General features: G+C 34.6%; 1 protein-coding gene across 9 annotated transcripts in view; it reads left to right on the forward strand.

Annotated features, from left to right (window-relative positions):
- Nucleotides 1-16,268, forward strand: part of LOC124175734 (neuropathy target esterase sws) — a 21,375-nt gene continuing 5,107 nt past the window's right edge. For 2 of the 9 annotated variants that reach the window (XM_046556196.1, XM_046556193.1), the window contains exons 1-12: nucleotides 611-729; nucleotides 2,129-2,530; nucleotides 3,309-3,728; nucleotides 5,596-5,921; nucleotides 7,182-7,542; nucleotides 7,635-7,928; nucleotides 8,749-9,128; nucleotides 10,031-10,202; nucleotides 10,274-10,654; nucleotides 12,278-12,553; nucleotides 12,650-12,836; nucleotides 15,587-15,703. In XM_046556196.1, coding sequence (XP_046412152.1) covers nucleotides 619-729; nucleotides 2,129-2,530; nucleotides 3,309-3,728; nucleotides 5,596-5,921; nucleotides 7,182-7,542; nucleotides 7,635-7,928; nucleotides 8,749-9,128; nucleotides 10,031-10,202; nucleotides 10,274-10,654; nucleotides 12,278-12,553; nucleotides 12,650-12,836; nucleotides 15,587-15,703 — 3,427 coding nt within the window. In that variant the 5' untranslated portion in view covers nucleotides 611-618. Of the gene's footprint in view, nucleotides 305-336; nucleotides 524-610; nucleotides 730-843; nucleotides 1,134-2,128; nucleotides 2,531-3,308; nucleotides 3,729-5,435; nucleotides 5,488-5,595; nucleotides 5,922-7,181; nucleotides 7,543-7,634; nucleotides 7,929-8,748; nucleotides 9,129-10,030; nucleotides 10,203-10,273; nucleotides 10,655-12,277; nucleotides 12,554-12,649; nucleotides 12,837-15,586; nucleotides 15,704-16,268 lie in introns of those variants that run through there. The other 7 variants (XM_046556195.1, XM_046556199.1, XM_046556197.1 and 4 more) reach the window with 6 other exon arrangements.

Raw genomic sequence — 16,268 nt, forward strand, 5'->3', positions numbered from 1 at the left:
GGATCAGTATGGCGTTGGATGTCTCGCGCGATGGATGTCGTTGGTTTATGCTTTAGCTGACAGCAGTATAAATGTTATCATTTGTCGTGTTTTGAATGGCCAAAAATTCGAATAATACCACAGTTCTTCGCGATTGTGTCACGCGTTTTTTCCATTCGCGTTCCATTCATGCGATAAAACATAGTTAATTAATATCGGTAGTTCAATAAACGACGACGACACTCTGCTGCGCAACGTAAATAATACGTACGTCATAAGACAAACGAGATGTTCACCCACCATGGAGGTTGTAACTATATCAGATGTACTATTTTTCAACACTACCGCAAATCACAGCAATTAGTGAATTCGAGGCGATAATCAAACATAGATTATATCAGATGTAGATAATTAGATGCATGACAAAACAACTGTCAAATCACACACCCGATGAAGGCAAAAAAGAAAAATCGTGATTTTTTTCACGTGGATAAGATAATCTTAACCAAAACCTGCGCATCCAAATTATTTATAACATGATGAGGTATATTTTTCGTTTGATGCTTTACATTGTCGATAAAGATGCTGCGTAAGTTACATGTAAACAAAATATTTCACATTATGTTTGCAGTTGTGACGATGACAATGCGATCAGCTAGCAACTGCGTGTTTGTCACTTTTACACGTCATAAATATCTCGATTTCGCAAACAACAACAATTGCGCAAGCTTACTTGAGTTTGATAGAAAGGTATCATCGATAGGAATTACAAACTTATAAGTAATTGCTGCTGTGTTAGGCAATTGCCCCACATGTATAAAAGTGACTCGGCATTTTTAATTACAGAGCTCTGTCAGGAAAACTTATCGAGCTAAATTATTAATAATCTAAGAGTCTAGAAATTCACTGCCATTCAGTATTGCAATTTGGAAAAAATGCTCTATTCGTCCAATCGCATTGCATATCTTGGCTAAATTGCCAGTAGAGAATAATTTGCTTAATCTTTGGGGTCATACAGTTGGATTGAAAACCTATTCGAAAAATAATCATGATTAAACACGGGGTTAAAAAGTATAACTGAAATAAATCAAGTACATTTCATCAAAAACCTCTCTGTGACACTGGAAAAGGTTCTACGACATTGAATTTTCACTGTAAGCACCTCATTACATAATACAATATCAAAAATCCCATTACGCTACCGTCTTTTTACCAAGCAAATCCATATCGCTTGTCTAATTTTGACAAACAATAGTTTAATTTTCATTTTGACATTGATATTCGTGAATGGAGTTTTCACAAATCGTTCCGAGTCAAAGTATAGGTAATGGTAATTTATTTCTTGGTGAATTACAAATTTGACATCCGTTACTTACAATAACCTTCCATGTCAAATTTTTTTAATCACAGATATGCCCCAGAAATAATCTCTGATACGATCTTTAGTGATTTCATTTATAAAGAAAAGTGCTGTTTCTCGATGGGATTGGTTAAACTACACGAATCTTATGTTCAAGATAAAAGAAACATTTCATTTCTCTTTTGGTGTTAACTTGAAATTCAGTGTTTAAACATTTTTTTCCAAATCACACACTTTTTATTTGTATTTCACTTGATTAGTTTGAGTTGTGTTTAAATAAATTTTCAACCTAACTGTACGTCTTACAAATCCATAAATTAATAAAATACATAACGGATGTGAGGATACGAAAATATACCAAATTTATACACAGAGAATTTCTATTCTTACAGCAAATGAGTTTCTTACGATCAATATTTTAAATTATCATGGTATGGAAGTAAACGCTGAATATGTAAAACAATTACCACCTTCGTGTATCAATGCATTTTAAGGAGAAACTGAAAATCGTTATTTCAAAACTTTAGGATCGTGAGAAATTTTGCCAACCATAACGAAGCAAAATATTCTCATATTTAGGATATTCAATTTCTTCGAAGTTATTAAGAAATTGCCGAACAGTGATTTTTGTTACTGTGTTTATTGAAGTTAAGATTACCAACTTCGACTTTGTTTTATAATATTTAAGTAAGAAAGGTTATCTAATTTCATGCAACAGAAAAGCTTTGACACAGCATTATTCACCTGTTACGAATAATCAAAGGAAGTAATCTTGTGTTTTCTGTTCAGGTTGTCGACTTGTTTAATCAATTCAACGAGAGTCTGGGGTCATATGCATTTTCAAGATGGATTGGCCAGTTTGTGGAAGAATATCAGGCATCAAAAGCTCTATTCCTAGGTGCGATCGGTCTTTTATTAATCCTGATCATCGTGTCTATAGTAGTACTGCGCAAATGGAAAAACAAAGAATTCTTGCCAGAGGTAAAAGAATTCGTTGGCGTTGGAAGCGGCAGGCCGCGATTCAGAAAACGAGACAAAGTATTATTCTACGGTAGAAAAATGCTCAGGAAAGTGAAATCAATTAGCGGCCAAGTACATCCTACTGGACAAGGGAAAAAGAGACGCGCCGTTATGCGATTTGCCAGAAGATTGCTCCAGCTTAAGAAAGAGAGCGCCCCTCAACAGTTGAAGGCAAGTTACCACTTTATATTTGCTTTTGTGTGGGAACGTTCAGTCTACAATTGAGCACAGAAAACCCTCAATTACAAAATTTCCTTTCGCATATTTTTGACCATTATTCTCTGCTTTTTTAAATATAACATTCAAAATGATTAAGAAGCTTAGTTGGCCAATGATTTTTAATACGATGACGAGATAGCTATATATTGACTATTTACAAAGTATTGCAATCGTAAGCTGCAAAGATACCTTAAAAAATCCAAAAATAGAAAATACTGGAATTATAAACGGAAACTTAGTTACCAAAGTTTTAGTTCAAATTCCTTCCAAATCGTTAAAAATTCACCAATTCGTTCCATTTCGCTTCTTCTTATTTTGGCATTGTTGAATATTTAATTTTACAATATTGCACCGATATTGATATATTGAATTGACCATTGGGAAAAAAGAAAATCTGTTTCAGTGAATTCATAGAAACTGCGCACATTTGTTGTACCTTACTTACACAAATTAGTTTTTATACACTCTAGAGATAGCAACTATTTGTGGAACATTTTTCAGACAATCTCTGGAAATTCTTATGATGATTGAAATGAGCCAAAAAACATTAGACTATGTTTAAAAATACCGCAGTTGAATTAATTTTAACATTCTAATTATAAAACTTTCTCTCAAGTTATTGATATCTTAGCTTGTGTTATTCAAATTCATTGAGATTCTTTTTTTATAAATAGTTTTTTCTTGTTCCTTAATTTCTGACCTTTAAAATATTGTGCACACTTTTTTCCAGGTACTGGAACCTCCGGCTGAATATTTGGAGGAAGATCTCGGCCCAGGAGACAGAGTGCCGCCAGATGCGTTGTACATGCTTCAAAGCATAAGAGTATTTGGTCATTTTGAAAAGCCGGTTTTCCTCAAACTATGCAAGCATACAGAGATCATGAATTTACCCGCTGGCAGTTATCTATTCAAAATTGGAGACCCAGATGTGAATGTATTCATCGTCCAGCAAGGGCTGGTCAATGTATTTATTGTAGGAGCCGATGGTGCTCAAATTTCTTTGAAACTAGTAAAAACTGGAGAATCCGTAACTAGCTTACTCAGCTTTACAGATGTGCTTACTGGGCACACTAGCTCTTACAAAACCGTGTCAGCCAGAGCTGTTGAGGACTCTGTAGTTGTCAAACTGCCGATGAGTTCTTTTCAGGAAGTAAGTATAATGCTTGACAAAAGATAAGTTCAGCTCAGATAAAACTAGCCCAATGAACAAAAATGCTTAGCTGGTTTAACAGCAGAACTGTAACAAAGACTACTAAGCTCAAAATAATTGATGCATTGATTAATCGAATCCAAAAAAATAATCGAACACTACTCAATTGAGGTGGTAAAAATTAATTGATTGTTTCGCTTTTTTTTTAAATAGCGCGTATGAAACCAAAATTGCGTAATTTTCAGTGTGTACTGTTAATAGTGTAAATGCTTTTTGATAATTTATAGTTTTATTTAAAATATTTTTCAATTTCAGGTGAAAATATTCATTTATCTACATTATATCAAATAAGTACTTAATAAGTAAGACAATGATAACAATTGATACTTTAATTCAATAAATTGATAAATAATCGAGTCGGTCGATTAAACGAGTTTGAAAAATAATTTATTATACTCGGTTAATCGGGATAGAATAATCGATTTAATCGAAAATCCATCATTTTTTGCCTCTTAATTTTTTCTCCCTAGTGGCTAAGTTTAGTCTGTTAGATGCTCAAATATGCGAGACCGAGGCAAATTTATCTTGCGGGAAGAATTTTTAAGTGTTGAATGATACGAAAAAAGAAAAATGTCTGCATGAAAAAAAAACAGTTTGCAGAATTAGGTACAATATTTTGGAATTAATTACATCTAAATAAGTAACAATGAATTATAATACCTGAGTTAAATATGAAAGTTCATATTTCGAAATCTAGGAAAATTGTAGGAAAATTTTGAGAATTAATATGTCAAGAGATATTCTAAAAAGTTGTGTTGCATCTCCATCGAATAGTTTATGTTACTCCCAAATTTTATTCGAATTGATTTGGCCGTTTATTTCGAAAACAAGATGTATGTAAGCGGAAGTGGTAGAAGTTTCGAAACTTCTGTGACACGTCTATGTTCAATATTTGATATGTCACTAAAACTTGGTGCAAATTGTTCAAGCCATCCCTCTGTAATTTACAATATACGAAATAATTACTGGACACTTCGAAAATTCGCTATTTGGCAATCTACAGTGGTAGATGCTTGGAAAGTTTGTCGAATCAGCTTGACCTAATACTTAATTTCACACTAAACGTTCGTCCAAATCGATAAAGCCATTTTCTCAGCATTCAGGATACAACACTTCCTTCATACACATGGATGCATTTGGCAAATGTATAGAACACAGTGGTGTAATCAATAAAACATGTTTTCAAGTCGGAGATATTTTTTTTCTTCGAAGCCACGTTTTCTGTGAAGACAAATACATACCGAATGTTCCCAATTAATCGAGCATATTTGATTAATCGATCGACTCGATTATTTTTCCGCACAATAGATTTTTGTTTTTTACTCCCACGAACAATGCGATACAATATCAATTTATATGACTAAAGTATCAAATATTATCATAGCTTTGGTTACTTAGTACCTATTTGATATAATAAGTGAAAGATAAATATTGAAAGATAATATATCACATGAAATTGAAAAATATTTTGAATGGAACTATAAGTTATCAAAAAACTGTTCCGCCAAAATTTTGGTTTCAAATGTATCGTTTCAAAAAAATACAAAATGTTCGATTAATTGATTCATTTTGACCAATTCAAACGAGTCGTGTTCGATTATTTTTTTGGCCTCGATTAATTGATGTATCAATTGTTTTTGGCGAAAAGGACATCGCTAAAATACAAGAAGCACTCCACTTTGCGCTTGTGTTTAAAAAGGTATTTACTTATAGTGAACGCGATTGAAACTATAAATCTACATATAACAGAACTTTTTATTAGCTCAATTCTGCCTTTGTAATAAGAATTTGTGTTGATATTTCGCAGGTATTTCAAGACTACCCAGACGCATTCATTCGAGTCATCCAAGTCATAATGGTTCGTTTACAACGCGTGACGTTTACCGCGTTGCATCAGTACCTGGGCCTGTCAGCAGAGCTGGTGAATCCAGGAATGCAGAAAAAGAAGCAGAGCCCATTTTCTGGTTCTCCAGTTCGTTCTAGAACTAGGGAAAATTTTACTGGACAGGGTTTGGATACTAATCCCAACACCGTCTCGGGACACATAGAGCAACCGGTGGCGGGATCTAATATTTTTCATCGAGATTGCTCGGGACTGATATCCCAGCCAATTCCGATTGCCTCTAGTCGTCGGTAAGAAATTTTCCCCTTTCTTCCTTTTCAAGGATGTTTATGACATACAATTAAGTAAAAACTATACCCAAAAATCACAAAACGAAGCTTTAAAAAAGTTAACTGAAGCTAGTTCCGTTGAATATGCTAAAAAAAAGAAAATCTTCTTGAGAATCAGAAAGAGTTTTTTGACACTAAATTTCAATTGTAAACACCTTGTTGTTAACAACGAAATCTAATTACTTGACTACTATTTCTATGAAAAGTATAGTACTTCCGATTCGAATACAAAATAATTTATTCTGTGCAAAAATGAACTCCCTATAAATCGTCTATGATAGCTTTTTTTCTGAGTTTGTCAATTGTTAGAAAGAAAAAAATATCGACTATGCACAATCGTTAAAATTTGTAAATGATAAACTAATGATTCAGCAATTCAGCATGTATTATTGCTATCCAAAACTCATACGAATGATTTGTCAAGAATTCATTTACTAATAAAATGAACTATTGTTTACAGAAGTTTATCAGAAAAGCATTATAATTTACTGGAGAAATAATGATACAATAATGAGATTTCTCTTATGTTGTTAATACAATAAGGTCTTTACAACTAAAATGAAGTGTTTTCAAATTAGTTTGTAATGCAACTAAATTACAGTAGAACCTCGATTATCCGTACCAATTGGGACCGAAACTAGTTCGGATAATCAAAAGTTCGGATAATTGAAACGTGGGTTTTTTGGCACGAGATCATAAACAACACCTTTACATAAAAACAGTACATACATATATATTAAAATTTGACATACATATTAACGTTGAAATATATATATATATATATTTTTTTATCGGGTATATATATTAGTGTTTCAAAAAAAAAATTTGGGATTTTTCTTAACGCTACCCGATAAAATTCCTGTTTGGGACCTAAAAAATAACTGCTTAAAATTTGAGCCACATAGCTTATGCGTAAGAACTGCCGCAATTGATTTTTTGTTTTTTTTTTTTATTTTACTTTTTCCTAAAAATGTCCCAAAATATAAAATATTTAAAATTTTGAAAATTTCTCTGATCTGACCCCATTTTTGAAATCAGCGACCTCGAGAACCTTTATAAACCCAGCTTCAAAGAATTTGACTTTAAGGAAAAATATATGCTTCAAAGGGTTAAAGATTTGAAATATTTGATGGCAAGCATAAATTGCGAAGCTTTTAAAAATGATGCTACTGAAGAAACAAGCCGTTTTTTAAGATAAGTTAAGAAAGTATAAATGAATAGGTCAAAGAATACTTCAGACTGGAAGTACCAAAGTTCCAGTCCTCTTCTGAATCAAAATACGCCAGATATGGTGCCAGAGTGCGATTCGCATTGGCCAACTCTGCCGATGCCGAATCAACAAAATTCCCAAGGTGCTGCACCGGATCTCATGCATTCCGGCAGTGGTAGCGCTAATAGAAAACGTCCAACCAACGACGGATCGCATCAACAACATATGGATGAACAGCAGTTGATTCAGTTGGCGACAGATGCGTTTGTGCGAGAACTGGGACTAGAAGACGACACCATTCTTAAAGATGGAAAAGTACAAATTCGGGAGATTCCAGGAGGTACTTACATCATGAAAGAAGAATCGCACAAGGCAGGTTTCTAGTTCTGATGTTTCATTCCAAAAATTGAATCCTACACTTTCTAATTCCACAATTTCTAATAACACACTGTGATCTGATTTAGGATGTTGCACTGGTTTATGTCATCTCAGGATCTCTAATCGTCAGTCAGCGTGTCACTGAAGGCAGAGATGCTGATCAAGAAGTTCACATGTTCAGTACACACCCTGGGGAAATAGTCGGTGGCCTAGCCGTGCTGACAGGAGAGCCATCGTTTTACACAATTAGGGCGAAAAATCTGAGCCGCATTGCCTTGCTCTCTAAAAACACTTTCTTTGCAATCATGCGAGAGAAGCCTACAGTGGTTCTTCATGTTGCCAACACCGTGGTCAGGCGACTCAGCCCCTTCGTTAGGCAGGTAAGTACAAGATGATATATGAGTCTACAAAGACCAATCAGTGGATGCATAGATCAATATAAGGTGGGTTAACTTGATGCAATAGGGAACCTGCATACATCTGAAATCTCTATATTCCTCTATTGGACTCGAAAGCAGGATGAAAAATAATGAATTTCCCAAGACAGTTTCTTTTTTTTTTTTAAATTAAATTAAATTACAATTAAAAAACATGCAAGTTCCCTATTAACATTGCTAGAGATTGTTTGAACTGTTTTTTCCTTTGCCATAAATTTTAATTCAAATGGTGCAACACGTTCATCCTTAACTCTTGCATGTTTACATTTTTCTTTCCATGCGATTCACTTAAACTTTGCATACGTGGGGGACCCCAAAAGGTCGCTGATTAAGAATCTGAACTCGAAATTTGAAAATTCAAAATGGTGGATCCAATATGGCAGACAAATAAAAACAACAATAAGAAAATTTTTTGTTTTGTATTAAGCTTGTGTAAAAAATGGCGTTCGGATTTTCATGGTAGACTAGCAGAAAATTCTCTTTTTCGTGGAAACTGACAAATTTCGATAATTTTTTATATGTGCTATTTTTGCAATAAATAAATGAATAAATGTTATATGTTCTTCACACTTAGGAATATTTCAGGGGTCATGTGGAAAAATTCGAGAGTTCTTACCAAAATAGTAGTTTGATAAATAAAAACTGCAAAAAAAAAGTGGGATTAGTGTCCCAGTGTGAATTAAAGGGTTAACGATCGTAAAACAGGGATCCTGGGATTAATATGAGCTATTTATATGAAACTAATATGAAAATAATCATACAGGTAGACTTTGCCCTGGATTGGCTATTCCTGGAGAGTGGTAGGGCCTTGTATCGGCAAGGTGCCGAATCCGACTCAACGTTCATTGTATTGAGCGGACGTCTGAGGTCTGTGATCACTTATGCAGACGGGAAAAAGGAGCTGGTCGCAGAGTATGGAAAGGGGGATTTGGTTGGGATAGTCGAAATGGTTACTCAGACTGCAAGATCCACGACTGTAATGGCTGTCCGAGATTCGGAACTCGCCAAACTCCCCGAAGGCCTCTTCAATGCCATCAAACTCAGATTTCCCATCGTTGTAACACGGTTGATCAACTTACTCGGTCATCGCATACTCGGCTCTTGGAAACGTTCCCAATCCAATACAGTGTCAAACGGAGTAACGTTAGTTTTTTTAATATAAATGTAATAGATACTATATTCAGCTTACCAGATCGAATCATACGGTCAATTTCCCTGAACACTTTCCATTCTCTTGCCCCTTGCGTTCAGATCCAATCGAACATGTGTTAAAAAAAATCAGCCACGAATTATTTTCAGTCTTCCTAAATTGACAGTTTCATTGTTATGCCAATTGGCAAAATTGTATTTTAGTGATTCTCCGATCATTAATATAATCTACATATTATATTAATATATATGATCGTTACTTGTAATCTCGGTAGGTAAATTCTGTAGAAGTTCTTGCATCAAAGCTTTGCAGCTTCGTATGGAGTTTTCCATCTCTGTTTGAAAACAAAGTAATGTTTTTTACCGACAATCTGCGTAAATCGTGTGTAACGCGAAGTGTAATGTAAAAGTGCCCTAATCTATCTGGGTATTTATACACAGCATGTCTTTTCCAACTCTACAAAGCATCCATAAATTTCAAACCGGCCGGACAAGTCGTTCAGAACTTGCAAGTAATAATATACCTGTCGCTGTGAAATTTTACTACACTTTTACCCCATATTTATGGGTACATGATGATTATGACACACGATTCAACATTGAATGTGAACAAAAAATTTCAACTACTTTCTTGGTAGTTAGGAAATGATATCCAAAAATTGAGTTACAATATATTATATGTTAAGGTAATATCATTTAATTGGTGGTTGACTGATTCATTGATGATTGAACTTTATTCGAAAAATCTGAACGATTTCGTAGCTGATCCTTTAATATTTACGAGAATTGTGTAAAGAGGGTGAGATGTAGAATGTAGTTAGAGAAAAGTTTGTTCGATTTTGTATGAGATGACCCACGTAATTTTCAACTACACGCAAGTTTTTTACATTTTTTAGGAGACGGACAGCTGCAACGGTGGATGCAAGACCATCTCAAGTGAACTTTTCAACAGTAGCGATAGTTCCAATTTCAGAAGACGTTCCACTCACTGCTTTCACCTTCGAATTATACCACTCGCTGTGCTCGATCGGACCATGCGTACGCCTGACGTCTGATGTTGTTCGAAAGGTGATTTCACAGCTCTGATTCCACTCTCACCACTTTACTTACATACCTTATTCATTTATCACGGCTTACAGACATTGGGTGCTTCCATAATGGAGTCGGCTAACGAGTATCGGTTAACATCGTGGCTGGCGCAGCAGGAGGACCAGCATCGCATTTCATTGTATCAATGCGATTCGAGCTACACACTTTGGACTCAACGCTGCGTCCGACAAGCCGATTGCATACTCATAGTTGGCTTAGGCGAGAAGCCGCCAAGCTTAGGTCGGATTGAACGTGAAGTTGAGAGACTTGCTATGCGTACTCAGAAAGAATTGGTGCTACTCCATAGAGAACAGAGCGGCCAACGACCCAGTAACACTGTTCAATGGCTCAACATGCGATCCTGGGTCTCAAGTCATCACCACATACAATGCCCGAAACGGATGTTCACCAGAAAATCTCAATATCGCATTGTAAGTTGGTTTTCAAGGGCATTGCAGTTTGCGGAATGGAAGTAACGATCAATCGTTTTTATTGATACTAGATACTCAATTTTATCTGCGTAATGAATAGCGGAAAACTCATATTTTACTGCATCGCTAAACTAAAATTCAGCGTGTTCCTTTACAGTTACTATTTGCGATAATAAATCTTCGTTAATGTCATGTAGTACTTTTACCACTACCGACAAAGCAAACTCACCCTTTTTGTTCCTATATTAAATAATCAAACGAAGGATAAGGGTTCAAATTTCGACGGTGCAGCGCCTTTTTGTAGCAAAATCCAGGAAAGTTACTCATATCCCGAAAATAGTTAAAAAATGTAGGGTTTGTTGGCACATGTTACTATTCTCTCATTTCCCGGATTTCAGAAGCCAAAAAGTGCACAGCTGAGATACTTTGCGCAATTCCGGAAAAAATTAGGAGTAAAATGAGTATCGAGGGACTGTTTTCATGTAATACCGAGGTCGTTAGACGAGAACTAGGAATTACAATAATTTCGTAAACCTGAGCTTTCTTTTGTAGGCCGTTATCGTTAGAGCACCTTTTATTTAAGTTGTCGTTCTCGTCTCTGAAATCCGGGAAATGTGGGAATAGTAACAACCGTGTCAAAAAAGCGCACATTTTTTTACGATTTTCGGGATACGAGTAACTTTCTTGAATTCCGCTACAAAAGAGCGATGCACCGTCGAAATTTGAACCCTTTCCGTTCGTTTGATTATTTAATATAGGAACAAAAACTACATAACCTTGAGTGTACAAATCTTGAAATTTTGTGAGAATCTGGATAATATGTGTTCGTTAAAACTACTTTTTTTTTTTAATTGTGGCTTTCCAATGATGGGAAATTATTGTAATCGCTCTAAAAATCAAAGGCTGTTTTCACTAAATCTCGAAGTTTTGAGGTCTACCGAATCACCTTTGACCATTTTGAGGTAGACGCTGGACATATGTGTAATCAATTTGTTATCCATCCAACGATATCTTCAGAATGAATGAACGAATTCTTATGATTTTGGCCGAAATTAATGTGGGTTTTCTAAGTTTAGGACTTATTAGATGTCAGATTTCATTGGCCCATCAGTATTTGAGTTTTTCAAATAAAAAAATTAGTATCTCAAAAATGGATCAACGCATTTTGATAATTTGGTCCAATTCAACGTGGCTCTTCTTATATTTTCTATTATTATTATTATTATATCATTATCATATATCATGAACAGAGCAACGGATTTTTTATGAATTGGGTATTAACGAATGCAGTTCTTATTAATCTAGAACTGATCAGATATTAGATGTGATGGGTTTAGTAGTTCAAGTTACTTAAATACCAAATTTGAAAAAAGTCTGTAGTTTAATATTGTTTTCTGAGCTCGAGACCCATCCGAGCGGATAGCGTGTTGGCTAGCCGATCGAGGTCTGCCAAATTGACCACTTTTTTTTAATTAGTGTCAGATTCTCAATATTATCAACCAAAGCAGATAATTTTCATAGTTAGCTATATCGAGTATACTGTGATTGACCAATCTTAATGCTTTGTAATAATCCTAGCTCCCTGATTTACACTATAAGCACGTTTTTATTTTCTACTTACAGAATGAACTCTACTCAAAAGTGCTGACGTCAGAACCAAACGTGCACAGTGATTTCAGCAGACTTGCACGATGGCTCACTGGAACTTCTGTAGGCTTGGTTCTGGGTGGTGGAGGAGCTCGAGGTGCTGCTCATATAGGAATGTTGAAGGCCATTCTGGAGGCGGGCATCCCCATTGACATGGTTGGCGGTGTCAGCATAGGAGCTTTCATGGGTGCTTTATGGTGTATGGAAAAGAACATTACCACGACAACCCAAAAGGCCCGAGAATGGTCGAAGGTAATGTAAAATTGATCACACACCCCCTCTTACGGTAGTTACAATGTTAGGTTGAATATTGTGACGAAAGGTGAAATCTTTGTCTTCTGAATGTAGAAAATGACCCAATGGTGGAGGCAAATACTGGATCTAACATATCCGATGACATCAATGTTTTCGGGAAGAGATTTTAACGCAACTATTCAAGGGACTTTTGGAGATGTGTATATCGAGGATTTATGGCTTCCGTATTTTACCATCACGACTGACATCACTGCATCTTCTATGCGCACGCACACACACGGTCGGTAAACTGGCTTTGATCACTCTTTATTTACTCGTTTCGTTTCTCTTGTTCTTACAATCCTCTGCTACATTTCTTACATGCACGCTAAGTGAATATTCTTTTTCCTTCAGTTTTCAAGTCATCTTGTCCATGTTGAAATTTAAGCCAATTTCTTATCAAAATTTTTCCTGTAATATGGACACACGTACACACATACGTACATATGTATGGGCCGATCTAACGAATTTTTGGAATAAAAATTTTGACCAGGCCGCAATTATGGTATGTTATAGTGCATACTAGGATATAAAAATTCTTTAATTTTTAAACCTTCACACTGTACTGCTTACGAGAAACCAAGAATCACCAAAAATAATCGATCATTCTTTCCGGATTAATCTAATATAATCGATTATTTTCCCTCAAAATCATTTTTTGTTTTTTACTTCCATAAATGACGCAATACAATATCAATTTACGTAATTAAAGTATCAATCATTATCATTGTCTTACTTACTAAGTACCTATTTGATATAATAGTGAAAGATAAATGAATATTTTCACGTGAAATTGAAAAATATTTTGGATGAAACTATGAATTATCAATAAACTCTTCCACTATTGAGACTATATATTGAAATTTACAAAATATGCATCGTTTCCAAAAATCACGAAATAATCGATTAATCCATTAAATTTTACAAATAAAGTCGAGGCATGTCCAATTATTTTTTTGGGTCTCAATTAATTGATGCATCGATTATTTTTAGCTTAGTGGCCATCGCTATAAGGAACACGTTATCGAATTTTAAAAAATACGACCCTATGTACTTTTTGCGGTAAATAAATCTCATGCAAATGTGAAATATATTTTGAAGTAAAATTTCAGAAAATACGAGAAAACAACTTCTTTCAACATTTTCAGTCCTGTATATGTAAAAGACAAAAAAATTATTTATTTTTTTCGCCATTCTCCTTGTTTTTTCACACTGGGATGAAAATGGGATTATAATTGAATCCGTATAAATATATATAGGAATACAATATGTGTTTAGAAAATTCGAGATCTGTGGAATATCCATCCCGATTGAATTATAATCCGGTGCAAACATTTCAAGCATACACTCCGGAATACTTGCTTTGTCGTAAAAAAATATGAACCTTTTATTTTTCATTCCCTTCGTGTATGCATAGAACTGAAAATTTCTAAAAAATTTGTTTTTTGGTAGTTCCTTAGCAGAAAAAAAGCTGCACACAAGTTGGTTAATCGGCCCATATATGTACCTGAGAATACGACACAAGTATTTGGATATGTGTACTCGATGAGTTAAGATTTGGACAAGTGGTTTCACGCTATTTAGAAAAATTTGAAGAAAAAACCTATATACTCACAGAACTTAAAATTTTTTCGAATTTTGAGGAATCGTAGTTTTACTTGACATACCCACCGTAACGCTGTGTGATATTTGTGATATTTGACCATAGTTTGAACTTTTCGTTGTTTTACGTTTGGCGTAGTTTACATGATCATATATTTTATCATCAAATGAGAAAATACCAAACGATTAAAAAAAAAGGAAAAAGAAGCTTCTCAACTTGAAAAGTTGTTCCTCAAGACTTGTTATACGTAGTAGAGATAAAAAACTTTGCCTTCCTAAACATTCTCATGCATTCTTTAGATATTATTTTAATTTCTTTTCATATTTGACAAAATTATTCTTTTGAACTGGGTATCTGCAGTCGAAGGATAGAACACACTTAAACAATTTACAAATTCATATTTTAGATTAACTTCGTCAAAATTCTCGGCTATACGCGATATCAAAAAAATTATATTCTAATTCGATAATTACAACAGTATGAACGTGTTATTCAATCAATAGGAATTTGCTTGAGTTTTCGACTGCATGTAACCACTTAGCTAATCGCATTTTAGAGAATTAAGCGAAACCGTTTTGTACAAATGTCCTGGATTTTTTATATCGCACGTACAAAAATTCTACTATTGAATTTTAACATTGCTGCAAGTCAAAACTTCGTCAATCATCGCAAATCTGGCTCTACCTTCTAAGCACATTTATCATCAAAACAGGGCAAGACAGAAATAAAATTGAACCTTGTATTAATCTTCGTTTTCACTCTAGCCCTGAGCAATGAATGTGTATCAATTTTTTCTTTTTCTCTATTTTATTAAATCCAAATCACTAAAATTTGAAATCACGCATCTGGGACATTTGTTAATTTATATGTTTTTCCACACAATATATTTAAGTTGTACATTTCTAACTGGCTCGCCACTATCTCAATTACGCAGGAGCGAGCTCTATGGATAACTGTTGTTGACGTACTCTCCAATTTCTGTTACCCATCCATCAAGTTAATCTGAAAAGAAAAAAAAAAAAATATATGCACAATGTTTTCAAGTACAAAAGTTCGCTTTCTGACAGTTGATAAGTAGAATTTGATGTCACAACCTACTCGATATACTGCCATGAAATTATGTTCACATATTGAATAATTGTCTGTGTTTCACTGTATTTCACTTTCATATGTAGAACACAATAAATTTAAGCATATTTGGGTGCAAAAGCTTATCTTTCCGAATGAAAAGGAAATACAAAACAGAGAATTGAGGCAATTGGTTGTTGGATATTGAATTTTATTTGTCATGAGACAATCCCAGCCCCGAATGTTACAAAAATTCACAAAGCTATTAAAATAGTCGTGAAGAAAATAGTTAAATAACATGACTGGTTTGTCATATTCAGGATCGCTGTGGCGTTATATTCGGGCTTCGATGTCATTATCGGGTTATATGCCGCCGATGTGCGACCCTGTCGATGGCCACCTCCTCCTTGATGGCGGGTACGTCAACAACTTACCAGGTAACACGACACAAAATAAAACTTCTTTTCTATTTCATTGAAAATAATGTTTAAAATAGACAAGCATGAATGGGTCTCACATTTTCATAAATTCACTGCGAAAAAGTAACAAGCGTTCGGCAAAGTGTTCGAACATTAGTCACCTGCTTTTGAGAACGACGCTACTTAGAGTCATTGTTGTTCCGAGGTATTACTCAAGAATGAATCAGCCTGACGGTCTGAATCGAAATTTAGAAAAAGACAAGACACCGTTTTCGAAAAATCTGGAGTAGTGTTATTTTAGTGATTAATGTTGAAAGCGAGTGACAAAACATCCGTACTGTATAATAGAAATGATTTTTATGAGTTTCGAATGACATAAAATAAGGTATCAACAATTTGAGGAAAGATTTTATAATTAAACCATTCGAAATTATTAAACTCTGGTGTTTTTGACCCTATTTTAATAATTTTTATTTTATATTGCCCACGGAAAAGATCTCCATAGATATCCTGAGAAGAATTTTATCAATAGTTATCTCCAGGGCGAATAACAATAGATTCATTTGAAGATGGTATAATAGAT

Source organism: Neodiprion fabricii, chromosome 2, assembly GCF_021155785.1.
Source record: "Neodiprion fabricii isolate iyNeoFabr1 chromosome 2, iyNeoFabr1.1, whole genome shotgun sequence".
NCBI classification, from domain to species: domain Eukaryota; kingdom Metazoa; phylum Arthropoda; class Insecta; order Hymenoptera; family Diprionidae; genus Neodiprion; species Neodiprion fabricii.